The 13,351-nt window shown below is 45.0% G+C and overlaps 1 protein-coding gene across 2 annotated transcripts in view; it reads left to right on the top strand.

Moving 5' to 3' along the window:
* Nucleotides 1-3,155: 3,155 nt before the first annotated feature.
* The window catches only part of LOC137437512 (epidermal growth factor receptor-like), a 559,201-nt gene continuing 549,005 nt past the window's right edge, over nt 3,156-13,351 (top strand). For both annotated transcript variants that reach the window (XM_068131899.2, XM_068131898.2), the window contains exon 1: nt 3,156-3,520. In XM_068131899.2, coding sequence (XP_067988000.1) covers nt 3,427-3,520 — 94 coding nt within the window. In that variant the 5' untranslated portion in view covers nt 3,156-3,426. The remainder of the gene's footprint in view (nt 3,521-13,351) is intronic.

Raw genomic sequence — 13,351 nt, 5'->3', positions numbered from 1 at the left:
TCCTTCCCTCTTATGACGAGGTGGAGACACGCCTTTCTTCCCCAACCTTACCTCGTGGCCAATGGTGGTTTGAAGAAAACCGGCCAAAATGCGGAAGGCAATTGGAAGGGAGGTTTTGGGGAAATTGGAAGGGCCTACGCTTATTTTGTTTGATACAATGCAAAGTCAATCTAGTGGGAAAACACATACTTAGCCTACATGGAATAAGGAAATACACTATTTAAAAGATATATCGTGGCCTGCGTGTACTTTTCATGCAATTTAACTAGGACGCTGACTGCGACCATTATTTACATTACAGGGTGGTACCGTACGTTTGTAACGTTCACATTGTAACGTTTTCACATTCGTTACACTTCCTCCAAAATTGTTACACTTCTCAAAAACCGTTACACTTCTCAAATTCGTTACACACTTCTCAAAATCGTTACAATATGTAACACTCCCCCCCTTCAAGAAAGAAAGTTTGAACCCAGCGAAAACTTTCTTTGCCGGCCAATTTGGAGAAACAAACCAGATAACTCAACCCCCCCACATTATCAGTTCCCCCCGGGCACAGTTATCACTTAAAAATAAAGCAACCAAAATTTCACCACAACCCCTCCAGATTACTCACTCTGGACTAAGCACCAGCAACGACATTGTCCCTGCCAAATCGAACTCCATCTCATGACCCTCTGACTTTGACCGTCAGTTTCTTGTGAATGAAGGTTAAGGGGTTGATCAAAGATCCAAAGTTAAGCCACTCGATAGCACTTTTTCCGGGAGGCCAAGCCGAGTATTCACTACATGGATGCCTTTAGGAATGTGGAGTTCACGGTTAGTCCGTGCAGGAAAGTTCTCTACATGGGCGCCTTGAGGAACGTGGAGTTCACGGTTAGACCGGGGAGGAAAGTTAGTAAATAGAGGTGTGGGTTAGTAAATAGAGGTGTGGGTTAGTAAATAGAGGTGTGGGTTTGTAAATAGAGGTCTTGGTTAGTAAATAGAGGTCTGGGTTAGTAAATAGAGGGCTGGGTGAGCAAATAGAGGTCTGGGTGAGTAAATAGAGGGCTGGGTGAGTAAATAGAGGTGTGGGTTAGTAAATAGAGGTGTGGGTTAGTAAATAGAGGTGTGGGTTAGTAAATAGAGGTGTGGGTTAGCAAATAGAGGTGTGAGTTAGCAAGTAGAGGTGTGGGTTAGTAAATAGAGGTCTGGGTGAGTAAATAGAGGTCTGGGTGAGTAAATAGAGGTGTGGGTTAGTAAATAGAAGTGTGGGTTAGTAAATAGAGGTCTGGGTGAGTAAATAGAGGTGTGGGTTAGTAAATAGAGGTGTGGGTTAGTAAATAGAGGTGTGGGTTAGTAAATAGAGGTGTGGGTTAGTAAATAGAGGTGTGGGTTAGCAAATAGAGGTGTGGGTTAGCAAATAGAGGTGTGGGTTAGTAAATAGAGGTCTGGGTGAGTAAATAGAGGTGTGGGTTAGTAAATAGAGGTGTGGGTTAGTAAATAGAGGTGTGGGTTAGTAAATAGAGGTCTGGGTTAGTAAATAGAGGTGTGGGTTCGTAAATAGAGGTCTGGGTGAGTAAATAGAGGTCTGGGTGAGTAAATAGAGGTGTGCGTTAGTAAATAGAGGTGTGGGTTCGCAAATAGAGCTGTGGGTTAGTAAATAGAGGGCTGGTTGAGTAAATAGAGGGCTGGGTGAGTAAATAGAGGGCTGGGTTAGTAAATAGAGGTGTGGGTTAGCGAATCGAGGTCTGGGTTAGTAAATAGAGGGCTGGGTGAGTAAATAGAGGGCTGGGTGAGTAAATAGAGGTGTGGGTTAGCAAATAGAGGGCTGGGTGAGTAAATAGAGGGCTGGGTGAGTAAATAGAGGTGTGGGTTAGTAAATAGAGGGCTGGGTGAGTAAATAGAGGGCTGGGTGAGTAAATAGAGGTGTGGGTTAGTAAATAGAGGGCTGGGTTAGTAAATAGAGGGCTGGGTGAGTAAATAGAGGTGTGGGTTAGCAAATAGAGGGCTGGGTGAGTAAATAGAGGGCTGGGTGAGTAAATAGAGGTGTGGGTTAGTAAATAGAGGGCTGGGTGAGTAAATAGAGGGCTGGGTGAGTAAATAGAGGTGTGGGTTAGTAAATAGAGGGCTGGGTGAGTAAATAGAGGTGTGGGTTAGTAAATAGAGGGCTGGGGGAGTAAATAGAGGTGTGGGTTAGTAAATAGAGGGCTGGGTTTGCAAATAGAGGTGTGGGTTAGTAAATAGAGGGCTGGGTTAGTAAATAGAGGGCTGGGTGAGTAAATAGAGGGCTGGGTTAGTAAATAGAGGTCTGGGTGAGCAAATAGAGGTGTGGGTTAGTAAATAGAGGGCTGGGTGAGTAAATAGAGGTGTGGGTTAGTAAATAGAGGTGTGGGTTAGCAAATAGAGGTGTGGGTTAGCAAATAGAGGTGTGGGTTAGTAAATAGAGGTGTGGGTTAGTAAATAGAGGTGTGGGTTAGTAAATAGAGGTGTGGGTTAGTAAATAGAGGTGTGGGTTAGCAAATAGAGGGCTGGGTGAGTTCTTCGAGGTCTGGGTGAGTGAGCCCCAGCACAGACCTGCAGGTGGGACTACATCGTGACGTCACGTACAAACAGGCTAAATCCAGACATGAAAAGACAGGACTGGAGATACGTGAAATGTTTTGTCACTTTGTTGTCCGTGAAGCTCCTTTACTCGCGTGGTGTTTCAAATGCCAACTTGCGATTACTCGAGGGACACGAGGACATTGCCCCGCGAGAATTCTTCCGGGAACAAACTTAGTTCAGCATCTCCTCTGGCGATCGCTTGAGGTTACTTGACTTGAAAGGCTGTGAGGGACGAGGGTCGGCAATGGCTCATTCAGTGAACGTCACGCAGGTAGCCGGGCAGAAAGAAACCTGTTCACTTATTCTGTTCAGTTGTTTGTCATTCGCTTCTCCTATGTCTTCGTTGCACCAGGTCTCGGCGGGGAACATCATATTGTTATTGTTGTTTACACAACATGGAAGAAATTTGTGAAATGAATTGCAGTGAGTGAAAGGATGAGGATATGTAAATAGTGGGCGTGTTGACACAGCTCATTGGTATGTCAAATGGGTAGGCGTGGCCAGTAATCCAGTTGACTCCACCCTGAACAACTTGCTGCGTACGTAACGTGGGAGGTGGAGCGAGAGGGGAGGATAAATCGAAAGCGGAGACAGAGACAGGAGAGTGAGAAACACACACAGACAAGGATTAGAAAGGAAAGCTCGCAAAAGCAAACGTCGACGTCAGATTTTCCACAAGAACCCAACCTCCCCTTATTGACGACCTTTTTAGCCTCTTATTTCTCAAGTATAGGCCTTTTATTATCGTTATTATTTTTTTTTTAGCCTGAGTCCACCTTGGAGCCACGCCTGCAGCGTCCGCCAGGTGCGATGCGCTGAGGATTGTGCGGAGACCCCGGGATGGCGGACCCTCGTGCACCAAGATCCCGCTCCCGGTTCGCACTTTTCTGCCTCCTCGCAATGCTCTGCGCTCGTCCGGGAAATCCCAGAAAAGGTGGGTGCGCGTCCCGCAGCGTCTGTTCCGTTCGTACGTCTACCTACCCGTGATTTCGAACCTGCATTACCTGTGCTATATGTACGTCTCGACGTTCTGCGCGGAGACCGCACGTCCTGCGTGTGTACAGATTCCTCCACATACCAAACGCACGCTTTGTCCAACCGAGCGGTTGACTACACGGTAAGCTTTGGGTGGAACCTCCGAGGGACAGGGAGGTGCGAGTGACATGATGAAAACATCCACTTGACACATCTTCACAGGTGGACTGATGGTGGACCCATACAAACACCCATGAGGTTTTGAGCGCGATGTCAAGGAAACGGCTTTTGTGCGCAGGTGCATATTCACCTGCAAGGTTCACGTTAAAAAAAATATATATATATATTTTTTCTTCTATAATTCCTCAAGAAGAGTGGTATTCAAAGGGATCTACCTGCCCTCTGATTGTATAACATCTCTCGTTCGCTGCTTTTCCCGGTTCTGTAGTACAATCATCACCGACTCGTACACCCATGTCACACCTTCACGCAGACAGCCACGGTATATATATATTAAAGTAGACCCGTGGTTCGGTGTTCACACGTTATTTGAGCCTGTCTGTATAGTCATCGCGTTCTGTTTGGAGTACGTGGGAGTTCTGGAAATTCTACAGATCGCTCCTCTCCCCACAACGCTATTTTTACACTTCCCGCCGTTTCGATCCTTAAATCTTCCCAATCCGACGCGATTTATGACTCATCGATCTCATGGTGACATTTTCCTTACACGTCCACCCCGTGTACAAGGGCGATGAGCGGACTGCACCGTCCGGGATGATGGAGGGCGTTAACTGTATGAGTACGTAGGTCGGAATCCCCAAAATTGCTGATTGTGGCAAATCGGTATAATATCACCATGGTAACGTTTATTCGACTGTTGGAGAATTCCGAATGTTCGAAGAACGAAATACACTACTCCAAGATGTTCTAACCTGTTGTTTCTGGGGGTTTTTCCCCCCAATGTTAGACCTTTATATAAAGTGATATGTAGGTATGTAGTGTATGGAGATGAGTAAGGAGGTTCGAGGGATGGGTGAGTTGAGCTGTTTAGTCTGGGTTCGATTCCCGACCACACTATAAACGGTCAGGTTGTTACTTCTCGCAGGCAGAGCAATGCATCCCAAAGTGCGCTCGCTCTACCTACGAAAGCCGTTCGGCTTGTTGATCCGTTTGCTGCCGTTGGTCGGTGGAAGTTGAAGATACCACCAATACAAACTAGTGAGGTACCCGTGCTATGCATGGGTGGGAGGCCATAAGCAAACAGACAATTTTTAATACCCAGTCTTTTTTGGAATCTTGTCTGTTCTTGCTGTGGACAATTCTGTTGTTCTCATTTTACAGTTTTTGAGTATGGCTTTGTGTAGTAGTAGTAGTAGGTGGTATAATGTTATAATAATAATAATAGATTTATTGTCCTATGTATGTGATGCACGTACAATGAGAAGTACTCTGACAGTGCAGCTTAAAAATGACTGAATAGTAATAAAAAAAATTTAATCAAAATTTTATTTGGCTTGAAAATAACAGTGAATAAGAAATAAAGAAATAGATTCATTGTAATTAGTGTGGAGAGCCCTAAAGCTTTTTGCTTCTTCCCCTCCACTGCCAAACTCTCGAACTCTTTACCTCCTTATGTCTCTCCAAATACATATGAAGTGCCCCTTTTCAAAAAGTAGATTTTTTTACTTCCTCAAAAACTCTTGGACTATCATTTATTTCTTCACTTTTCTATTAATTAAGTTATTTTATTTCAGGTCTGGCCTCAATGAAGATTACATAGTCAGTGACCGGAGCCTTCAACATTAAGAAAAACTAGGACAATGCGACTGTCGCCAATATGCCTCCGCATAGTCCCACAACGGGTAGATGCCATTGTTCACTGTCCTAAAAATAAACAAGTTTGATATAAATCCCTTCGGCTGTTTTCAAGTATCACATTTTTACCCGACATGACAGGTTTCACATCGATCGGTGAAACAGTTTCAGAGAAGGGATTTTTTTTAAATATCGGCTTTCAAGCTAATATGGCTGCCACACCACATGACATATGACCTTAAAAAAAAAGTACACTCTGCAAATGTATGGGGATCACGTTTGAGAGTTTCATGTTGATTGGATAAGGTTCGTTTTTCTATCCAAGTCGGTTGCCAAACCACGTGATCTACGACATCATCATTTTCAAACTATATGCAACAATGGTGTTGGATAATATTTGTAAAATTTTGCATCGATAGGGTGAGTGGTTTCAGAGATATAATTATTTAATATTTACTTTAAATCCAATATGGCTGCCACACCATGTGACCAATGATGTTTTTGTGATCTTCTTTTAATCGCCATGCCTAGTCAATAACACACGTAAAGTTTTGAGTCAATCAATTTGGTGGTTTGGGAGAAGATGTTTTTTTAAGGTTTTTGGTTAAATCCAATATGGCTGCCAAACCATGTGACCTATGATGTCATACAAATGTCATACAAATATTTCAATACAAATGGGCCATAGATAATCTGCATGCAATTTCAGATTTTTAGGATAAGGAATTCGATTGAAACATTTTTGGCTGGTATACCACTTCACCTATGATGTCATCATTATCATGCTCTTGTTCCCCATTGGGATTATTGACAAAGTGCCAAGTTTATCATTTTTCCATTCAGTGTTTTCCAAGAAATAATTTTTGAATTATTTGCTTTTCGTCCAAGATGGCTGCCATACCACATGACCTATGACGTCACAATTATCATAAAACATTCTGCGTGGGTGCTTCTCCTACCTGAAAGTTTTGTCTCAATCAGACATACGGTTGCTGAGAAAAACGAGGTTTAGCCCGTCCGGACACCCCGAGAACATAATGCCTCCGGCAACTTCGTAGGCGGAGGCACAAACATCAGCATTTTGGTGATTTTGGTGATGATATAAGTGACATGGTTTAAAATATCCATGTCCATTCCTGCGATGCTCATACAAAAAGTTTAGACTGATCCATTTGAGGGTGTGATTGGGTGAAAGTTGTTGTGCAAGCGAGTAGAGTTGGTTATGATGGAATGATAACGTTTACTCTCTCTGCTCACCTTCACTCCAAAATCAAGACTCTCTGCTCACCTTCACTCCTTCATTCCTCTTTTCTCCCGCCTCTGGAACAAACTCCCCCACTCCCTTCAATCCCACTCTTCCATCCAGGTATTTAACACAGCTGTTCACCACCATCTCTTATCTTCCCCCATCCAAAACCTTGATCTTTTCTACCCCCGCTAATTTCACCCCAATTCCACTTTTTTGAAATACCAACTTCTGTCCTGGAAGTCCTTGGTGTCCTTGTGTTTTATACTTCTCCCTCCCCCCCCCCCCCCCCTTGCCACGCCTCCTCCCCCCAAGTTCTCTCCCTTCCACACATCTCCCTGCTCTCAAATGTTGTGTTTGTGTGCTTCCCCTTCTCTCCCCATCTTGTTTTCCGCTCCCTCTTTTTATATAATTTGTTTGTCTGGTTGATTTGTTTGTGAAGTAAATGTCAGCTCTTTCACGAGCCTCGATTCAGTATACAAAAAAAAAAAAAAAAAAACCCGAGCGAAGTAGTTCAAAATAATTGTCTTCGGCTGGTTGGAACTCATCCCAGACAATACATTTCGCTCTTTTCTCTGCTCGACTGGGGTACGAGCTCTCTGGAAGGCAGATCACACCCAATCATTTTACAAGCAGTCTTTGCTCTTCTATTGAGTTGGGATTGGTCGTCCCGCGTCGAGCTGCCATGCCAGATAGTGAAAGACAGTGTCAAAACACTCACTATCACTGCCCGATAGTACTTAATCAACCCAGAACCACCGACAGCAAAACTTTTCAGCCTTTTAGGAAAGAACAACCATTAGTTCCATAGCATTCTCTTTGACATCCCTTCTGTTCTGCCTCTCGGCCTCCTTGTTACCCTCGCCAAAGGAGAGGGTATTGCATTTGAGTCCGTTTGTTTGTTACTTGCTGGAAAAGATGACATATGATGACATATGCAAGTATATTGGTTGGTTGGTTTGTTAGTTGCCGGAAAAGATTCCGGCAAGTATGTTGATCGGTTGGTTTGTCTGTTTGTTTTGTTTGTTCGCAGAACTACGTCTACACCGTTGCACTTGCCCTGGAATAGACTGTGCCTAATTTTTAACTCTCTCGGCCCAAGGCCTCCAATATGACGTCATAATTCGATAATTTGACAAGTACAAAACTTCATCCAATCAAGATGCAATTTCTTGAGCGCCGTGTCAGCATAAACTGCTGGAGAAAAAAACATAATGATGACATCATCCGTCATGTGGTTTGGCCGCCATCTTGGAAAAACCAAAAAAAAAGAAAAAATTGCACCTCTATATCTCCGAAAGTGCTGAATAGAAAAAATTGAGACATGGCTCATTGGAAAGAACTCTCCATGGGGAATAAAATATGTTAATGATGATGTCATAGGTGCCTCCATTATGACGTCATAATTCGAGAAGTACAAAACTTCCTCCATCAAGATGAAATTTCTTGAGCATCATCAAGGAATAAATTAGTTTAGAAAACAAATAATGATGACGTCATCGATCACGTGGTTCGGCCGCCATATTTGTCCAAAATGGCGGATAAAAAAGTACATTCCGGCAAGTCCTCGGTCTCTGACCAATTTTTCATCTGTCTGTCTGTTTGTGCACAGTACTACGTCTACATCGTTGCACCTAGAATCGCCATACTTTACACACATATTTGCGTTGCCCTGGAATAGACTGTGCCCAACTTTTAACTCTGTCGGCCCAAGGCCTCCATTATGACGTCATAAATCGATAATTCCACAAGTACAAAACTTCATCCAATCAAGATGCAATTTTTGAGCACCATGTCGGCATAAACTGGTGGAGAAAAAAATTTAATGATGACGTCATCGGTCACGTGGTTCGGCTGCCATCTTGGAAAAACCGAAAAACTTTGCACCTCTAATCTCCGAAAGTGCTGAATAGAAAAAAATTAGACATGGCTCGTTGTAAAGAACACTCTCCATGGGGAATAAAATATGTTAATGATGATGTCACAGGTGCCTCCATTATGACGTCATAATTGGACAAGTGCAAAACTTCATCCGATCAAGATGAAATTTCTTGGGCATAATCTCGGAATAAATTGGTTTAGAAAACAAATAATGATGACATCATCGGTCACATGGTTCGGCCGCCATATTTTTAACTCCGGCAAGTCCTCGGTCTCTGACCGATTTTTCATCTGTCTGTCTGTGTCTGGTTGTACGCAGTACTATGTCTATACCATTGCACATATAATCGCCATACTTTACACACATATTTGTCTTGCCCTGGAATAGACTGTGCCCAATTTTTAACTCTCTCGGCTCAAGGCCTCCATTATGACGTCATAATTCGATGATTTGACAAGTACAAAACTTCATCCAATCAAGATGCAATTTATTGAGCACCGTGTCAGCATAAACTGGTGGAGAAAAAAAACATAATGATGACATCATCGGTCACGTGGTTTGGCCGCCATCTTGGAAAAACAGAAAAACTTTGCACCTCTATATCTCAGAAAGTGCTGAATAGAAAAAATTGAGACATGGCTCATTGTAAAGAACTCTGCATGGGGAATAAAATATGTTAATGATGATGTCATAGGTGCCTCCATTATGATGTCATAATTCGACAAGTACAAAACTTCATCCGATCAAGATGAAATGTCTTGAGCATAATCTAGGAATAAATTAGTTTAGAAAACAAATAATGATGACGTCATTGGTCACGTGGTTCGGCCACCATATTAGTCCAAAATGGCCGATAAAAAGTACATTCCGGCAAGTCCTCGGTCTCTGACCGATTTTTCATTTGTTTGTTTGTCTGTTTATCCGCACAGAATAAATATGATTTTCTCTGCAACCATTGGTCCGATTGACAGCAAATTTTCACCATCGGTGCAACTCCACCTGTATAATTTTTTAATGATAATTATGATGTCATAGGCCACGTGGTTCGGCCGCCATCTTCGAAACATCGAAAAACTTTGCACCTCTATCTCGGAAAGCGATGAATATAAAAAATTGAGACATGGCTCATTATAAAGAGCTCTCCATGGGGAATAAAATAAGTTAATGATTATGTCATACATGCCTCCATTATGACGTCATAATTCGACAAGTACAAAATTTCATCCAATCAAGATGAAATTTATTGAGCGCCATGTCGGCATAAACTGGTGGAGAAAAAAAAACCGATGACGTCATCGGTCACGTGGTTCGGCCGCCATCTTGTATAATAATAATAATAATGCATTTATTTTATATAGCGCTTTTCAGGAAGCCCAAAGACGCTTTGACAGAGTGCAAAACATAATGCATAGCAAAACATAAAGACAATTGCAAAAAAAGAAGAATCAATAGGGAAATATTCAAAGCACAAAGGAGGGAGAAGGAGAGGAGATAGTCAGGGGTTAGATGCTGTGGGTTAAATGTTGAATGCAGTGTTGAACAGGTGGGTCTTGAGTGATGTTTTGAATGTGGTGAGTGAGGAGGAGTCTCTGATGGTGTGAGGTAGCGAGTTCCAGAGGGTGGGAGCAGCGATGGAGAAGGCCCTGTCCCCCCAGGATCTAAATTTGGTCCGGATGGGGGGGGTCAGGTTGGTACCAGCAGAGCAGAGGTTGCGGGTGGGAGTGTGTCTGGAGAGGAGGTCAGCCAGGTAGGATGGGGCCAGGTTATGGAGGGCTTTGTAGGTCAAGAGGAGGATTTTGTACTGGATTCTCTGGGAGATGGGGAGCCAGTGAAGCTTGTAAAGGACGGGGGTGATGTGGTCACGGGTCCGGGAATGGGTGAGTAGACGGGCAGCGGAGTTCTGAATGTATTGGAGTTTATTGGTGATTGTTGAGGGTGAACCATAAAGGAGGCTATTGCAGTAGTCCAGACGGGAAGTGATGAAGGCGTGGATGAGGGTTTCTGCAGCCACAGAGGAGAGGGATGGACGGAGACGGGCGATGTTTTTCAGGTGAAAGAAGGCTGTCTTTGTGATCTGTTTAGTGTATTTGTCGAAGGAGAGGGTTTGGTCAAAGATGATGCCAAGATTCCGGATGTGAGGGGAGGTGGATACTGGGAAACCGTCGATGTTGAGGGCAAAGTTATGGGTGGACTTGGTGAGCGTTTTTGGGCCAATGATGATTATTTCAGATTTATCACAGTTAAGTTTGAGGAAGTTGATTTGAAGCCAGGATTTTATTTCAGTGATGCAGTTTGTCAGGATAGAGTGGGTGGCGGTGGAGATGGACTTGGTGGAGATGAAAAGCTGGATGTCATCGGCGAAGCAGTGGAATTGGAGACCATGACGGCGGATTAAGTGACCGAGGGGGGACAGGTAAAGGATGAAGAGGAGGGGGCCAAGAACTGAACCTTGGGGGACACCTTGGGGGAGGGGAGCAGTGGGGGATTTGCAGTTATTGATGGAGATGAACTGACGTCTGTCAGAGAGGTATGATTTAATCCAAGAGAGGGCAGTGCCGGTAATGTTAAAGGTGGTTTCAAGTCGGGTGAGGAGGATGGTGTGATCGATGGTGTCAAAGGCGGCGCTGAGGTCGAGGAGGATGAGAATGTTGAGGTTGCCAGCGTCAGAGGAGAGGAGAAGGTTGTTGGTGATTTTGAGGAGAGCAGTTTCAGTACTGTGGTTGGAGCGGAATCCGGATTGGAATGTTTCATACAGGTTATTGGCAGAAAGGTGATGTTTGAGTTGAGTGGCTACAGCACGTTCCAAAACCTTTGACAGAAAGGGTAGGTTGGAGATGGGTCTGAAGTTATTCAGGGTGTCAGGGTTTAGTCCAGGTTTTTTCAGAATGGGGGTAACAGCAGCAATTTTGAGGGATGGTGGGACGATGCCTGTAGACAGGGAGGAGTTTATTGTTGCAATGATAAGTGGAGAGAGAGAGCAGGAAGGGAGGCCTTGACAAAGCTGGAGGGGATGGGGTCAAGAGTGCAGGTGGCAGTTTTCATTCCGATGAGGAGTTCAGAGAGGTCAGTAGGGGAGACTGGGGAGAATTGAGACAGGGGATGGCAGGATAAGGGGGGGCAGGTGGTTTGAGGGGGAGCGGGTGCGGCGGTGGTCAAGCTGTTGTAGATGTTTTCAATTTTGCGTTGGAAGAATGAAAGGAAGGAGATGCAGTTGTCTATTGTGAATGACTGGGTGGTGGTGTTCAGGGGGCTGAGGAGTTTGTTTATTGTAGAGAAGAGTGCTTTTGGGTTTCCGGAGCCAGAGTGGATAATTTGAGAGTAGTAGGCGGAGCGGGCGCGGGAGAGGGCATCTTTATAGTGTTGTATGTGGTCCTTGTAGGCCTGGGAGTGAACTGTGAGACCTGTTTTATTGCGGAGTCTTTCAAGTTGGCGAGCACGAGTTTTCATCAGGCGGAGTTCAGGGGTAAACCAGGGAGCAGAATGGGTGAAAGAAACTGTTTTGGTTTTTATAGGCGCAAGTTGGTCAAGGCAGGAGGAGAGAGTGTGGTTGTAGTAGTCAGTGAGGTCAGAAGGGGTGTGGAGGTCAACGAAGGGAGAAGTGGACGTTTTTTCAGAGAGGGTCGATGAGAATGAGGTAGGTGAAAGAGCATTTAGCTTACGGAAGTTGATAGTGCGATAATGCCTTGGTGCTGGGGTGGGGATGTTGATGGTCAGAGTGATGGCTAGGTGGTCAGAGAGAGTGAGGTCGGAGCCAGAGAGATGGTGCAAAATTAGTCCAGTAGAGCAGACAAGGTCCAAAATGTGACCACGGTTATGGGTAGGAAAGTTGACATGTTGAGTGAGGTTAAAGCAGGTGAGTAAATCAGTGAAGTCAGTGGTTAGCGTGGAGTCAGTGGAGTCCATGTGGATATTGAAATCACCAAGGAGGAGGATTGAGGGGGAGAGGGAACATAGCTGGGTCAGAAAGTAGGAGAAGTCAGACAGGAATGATGGGTGTGGTTTGGGAGGGCGGTAGACAACAGCCATGACTGACTGTGTGTGACCAGAGAGTTTAAAAGCCAGGTGTTCAAATGATGGAGCAGATGAGATGGAGATGAGGTTGGTCTTGATGTCTTGTCGGTGAATAACGGCAATTCCACCACCTCGGCCCTCCGAGCGTGGTTTATTGATGTAAGAATATCCATTGGGTGTGGTGAGGTTGAGCGTGTAGTAGTCCAGTGGTTGTTGCCAGGTCTCAGTGAGACAGAGAAAGTCCAGTTTATTTTCCAGGATGTAGTCGTTCAGGATGAGGCATTTGTTGTTGAGGGACCGGGTATTGAACAAGGTGAGCTTGATGTTGTTTTGTACGGCGGGTATGAATCCAGGTGATTTGGCCAGGGTTCGCAGACAGGAGGTGCGATTTTGTGCGTTGTTGTGACCAGGTGTGTTGGGACGATGAGTGGGAGTGCGCTGAGCCGACCAGAGGATGGGGATGGAGTGACCTGATTGTAAATAAACAAACTTACGACCGGAGCCACGGTGAATGTACCTGGGTCGACGCAGGAGTCCATTCGATTTGATTGCAGAGATGCATGATGGGGTGGAGCGGGTTTTAAGCAGGAGAAGCCTTGCGGCGGAGTACCGCAGAGCCATGCCAGCAGGAGCGAAGGGACGAGCATGAGGCCAAGGGTGAGGAGGTGAAACAATCGACACAACCCACGGGAGTGGGCCCGAGGAAACAGCGAAGGAGCCGAGCAGGTGAAGCCAGGAGCAGAGCCGGGACCATGCAGAGGGCAGACAGGAGCGAAGAGACGAGCACGAGGCCAAGGTTGAGGAGGCAAAGCGGCAAATGCAGCGGCAAACGACCG

Source organism: Myxine glutinosa, chromosome 12, assembly GCF_964187855.1.
Source record: "Myxine glutinosa chromosome 12, kmMyxGlut1.1, whole genome shotgun sequence".
Lineage (NCBI taxonomy): Eukaryota > Metazoa > Chordata > Myxini > Myxiniformes > Myxinidae > Myxine > Myxine glutinosa.
This window is presented reverse-complemented; position numbering and strand designations above follow the sequence as displayed.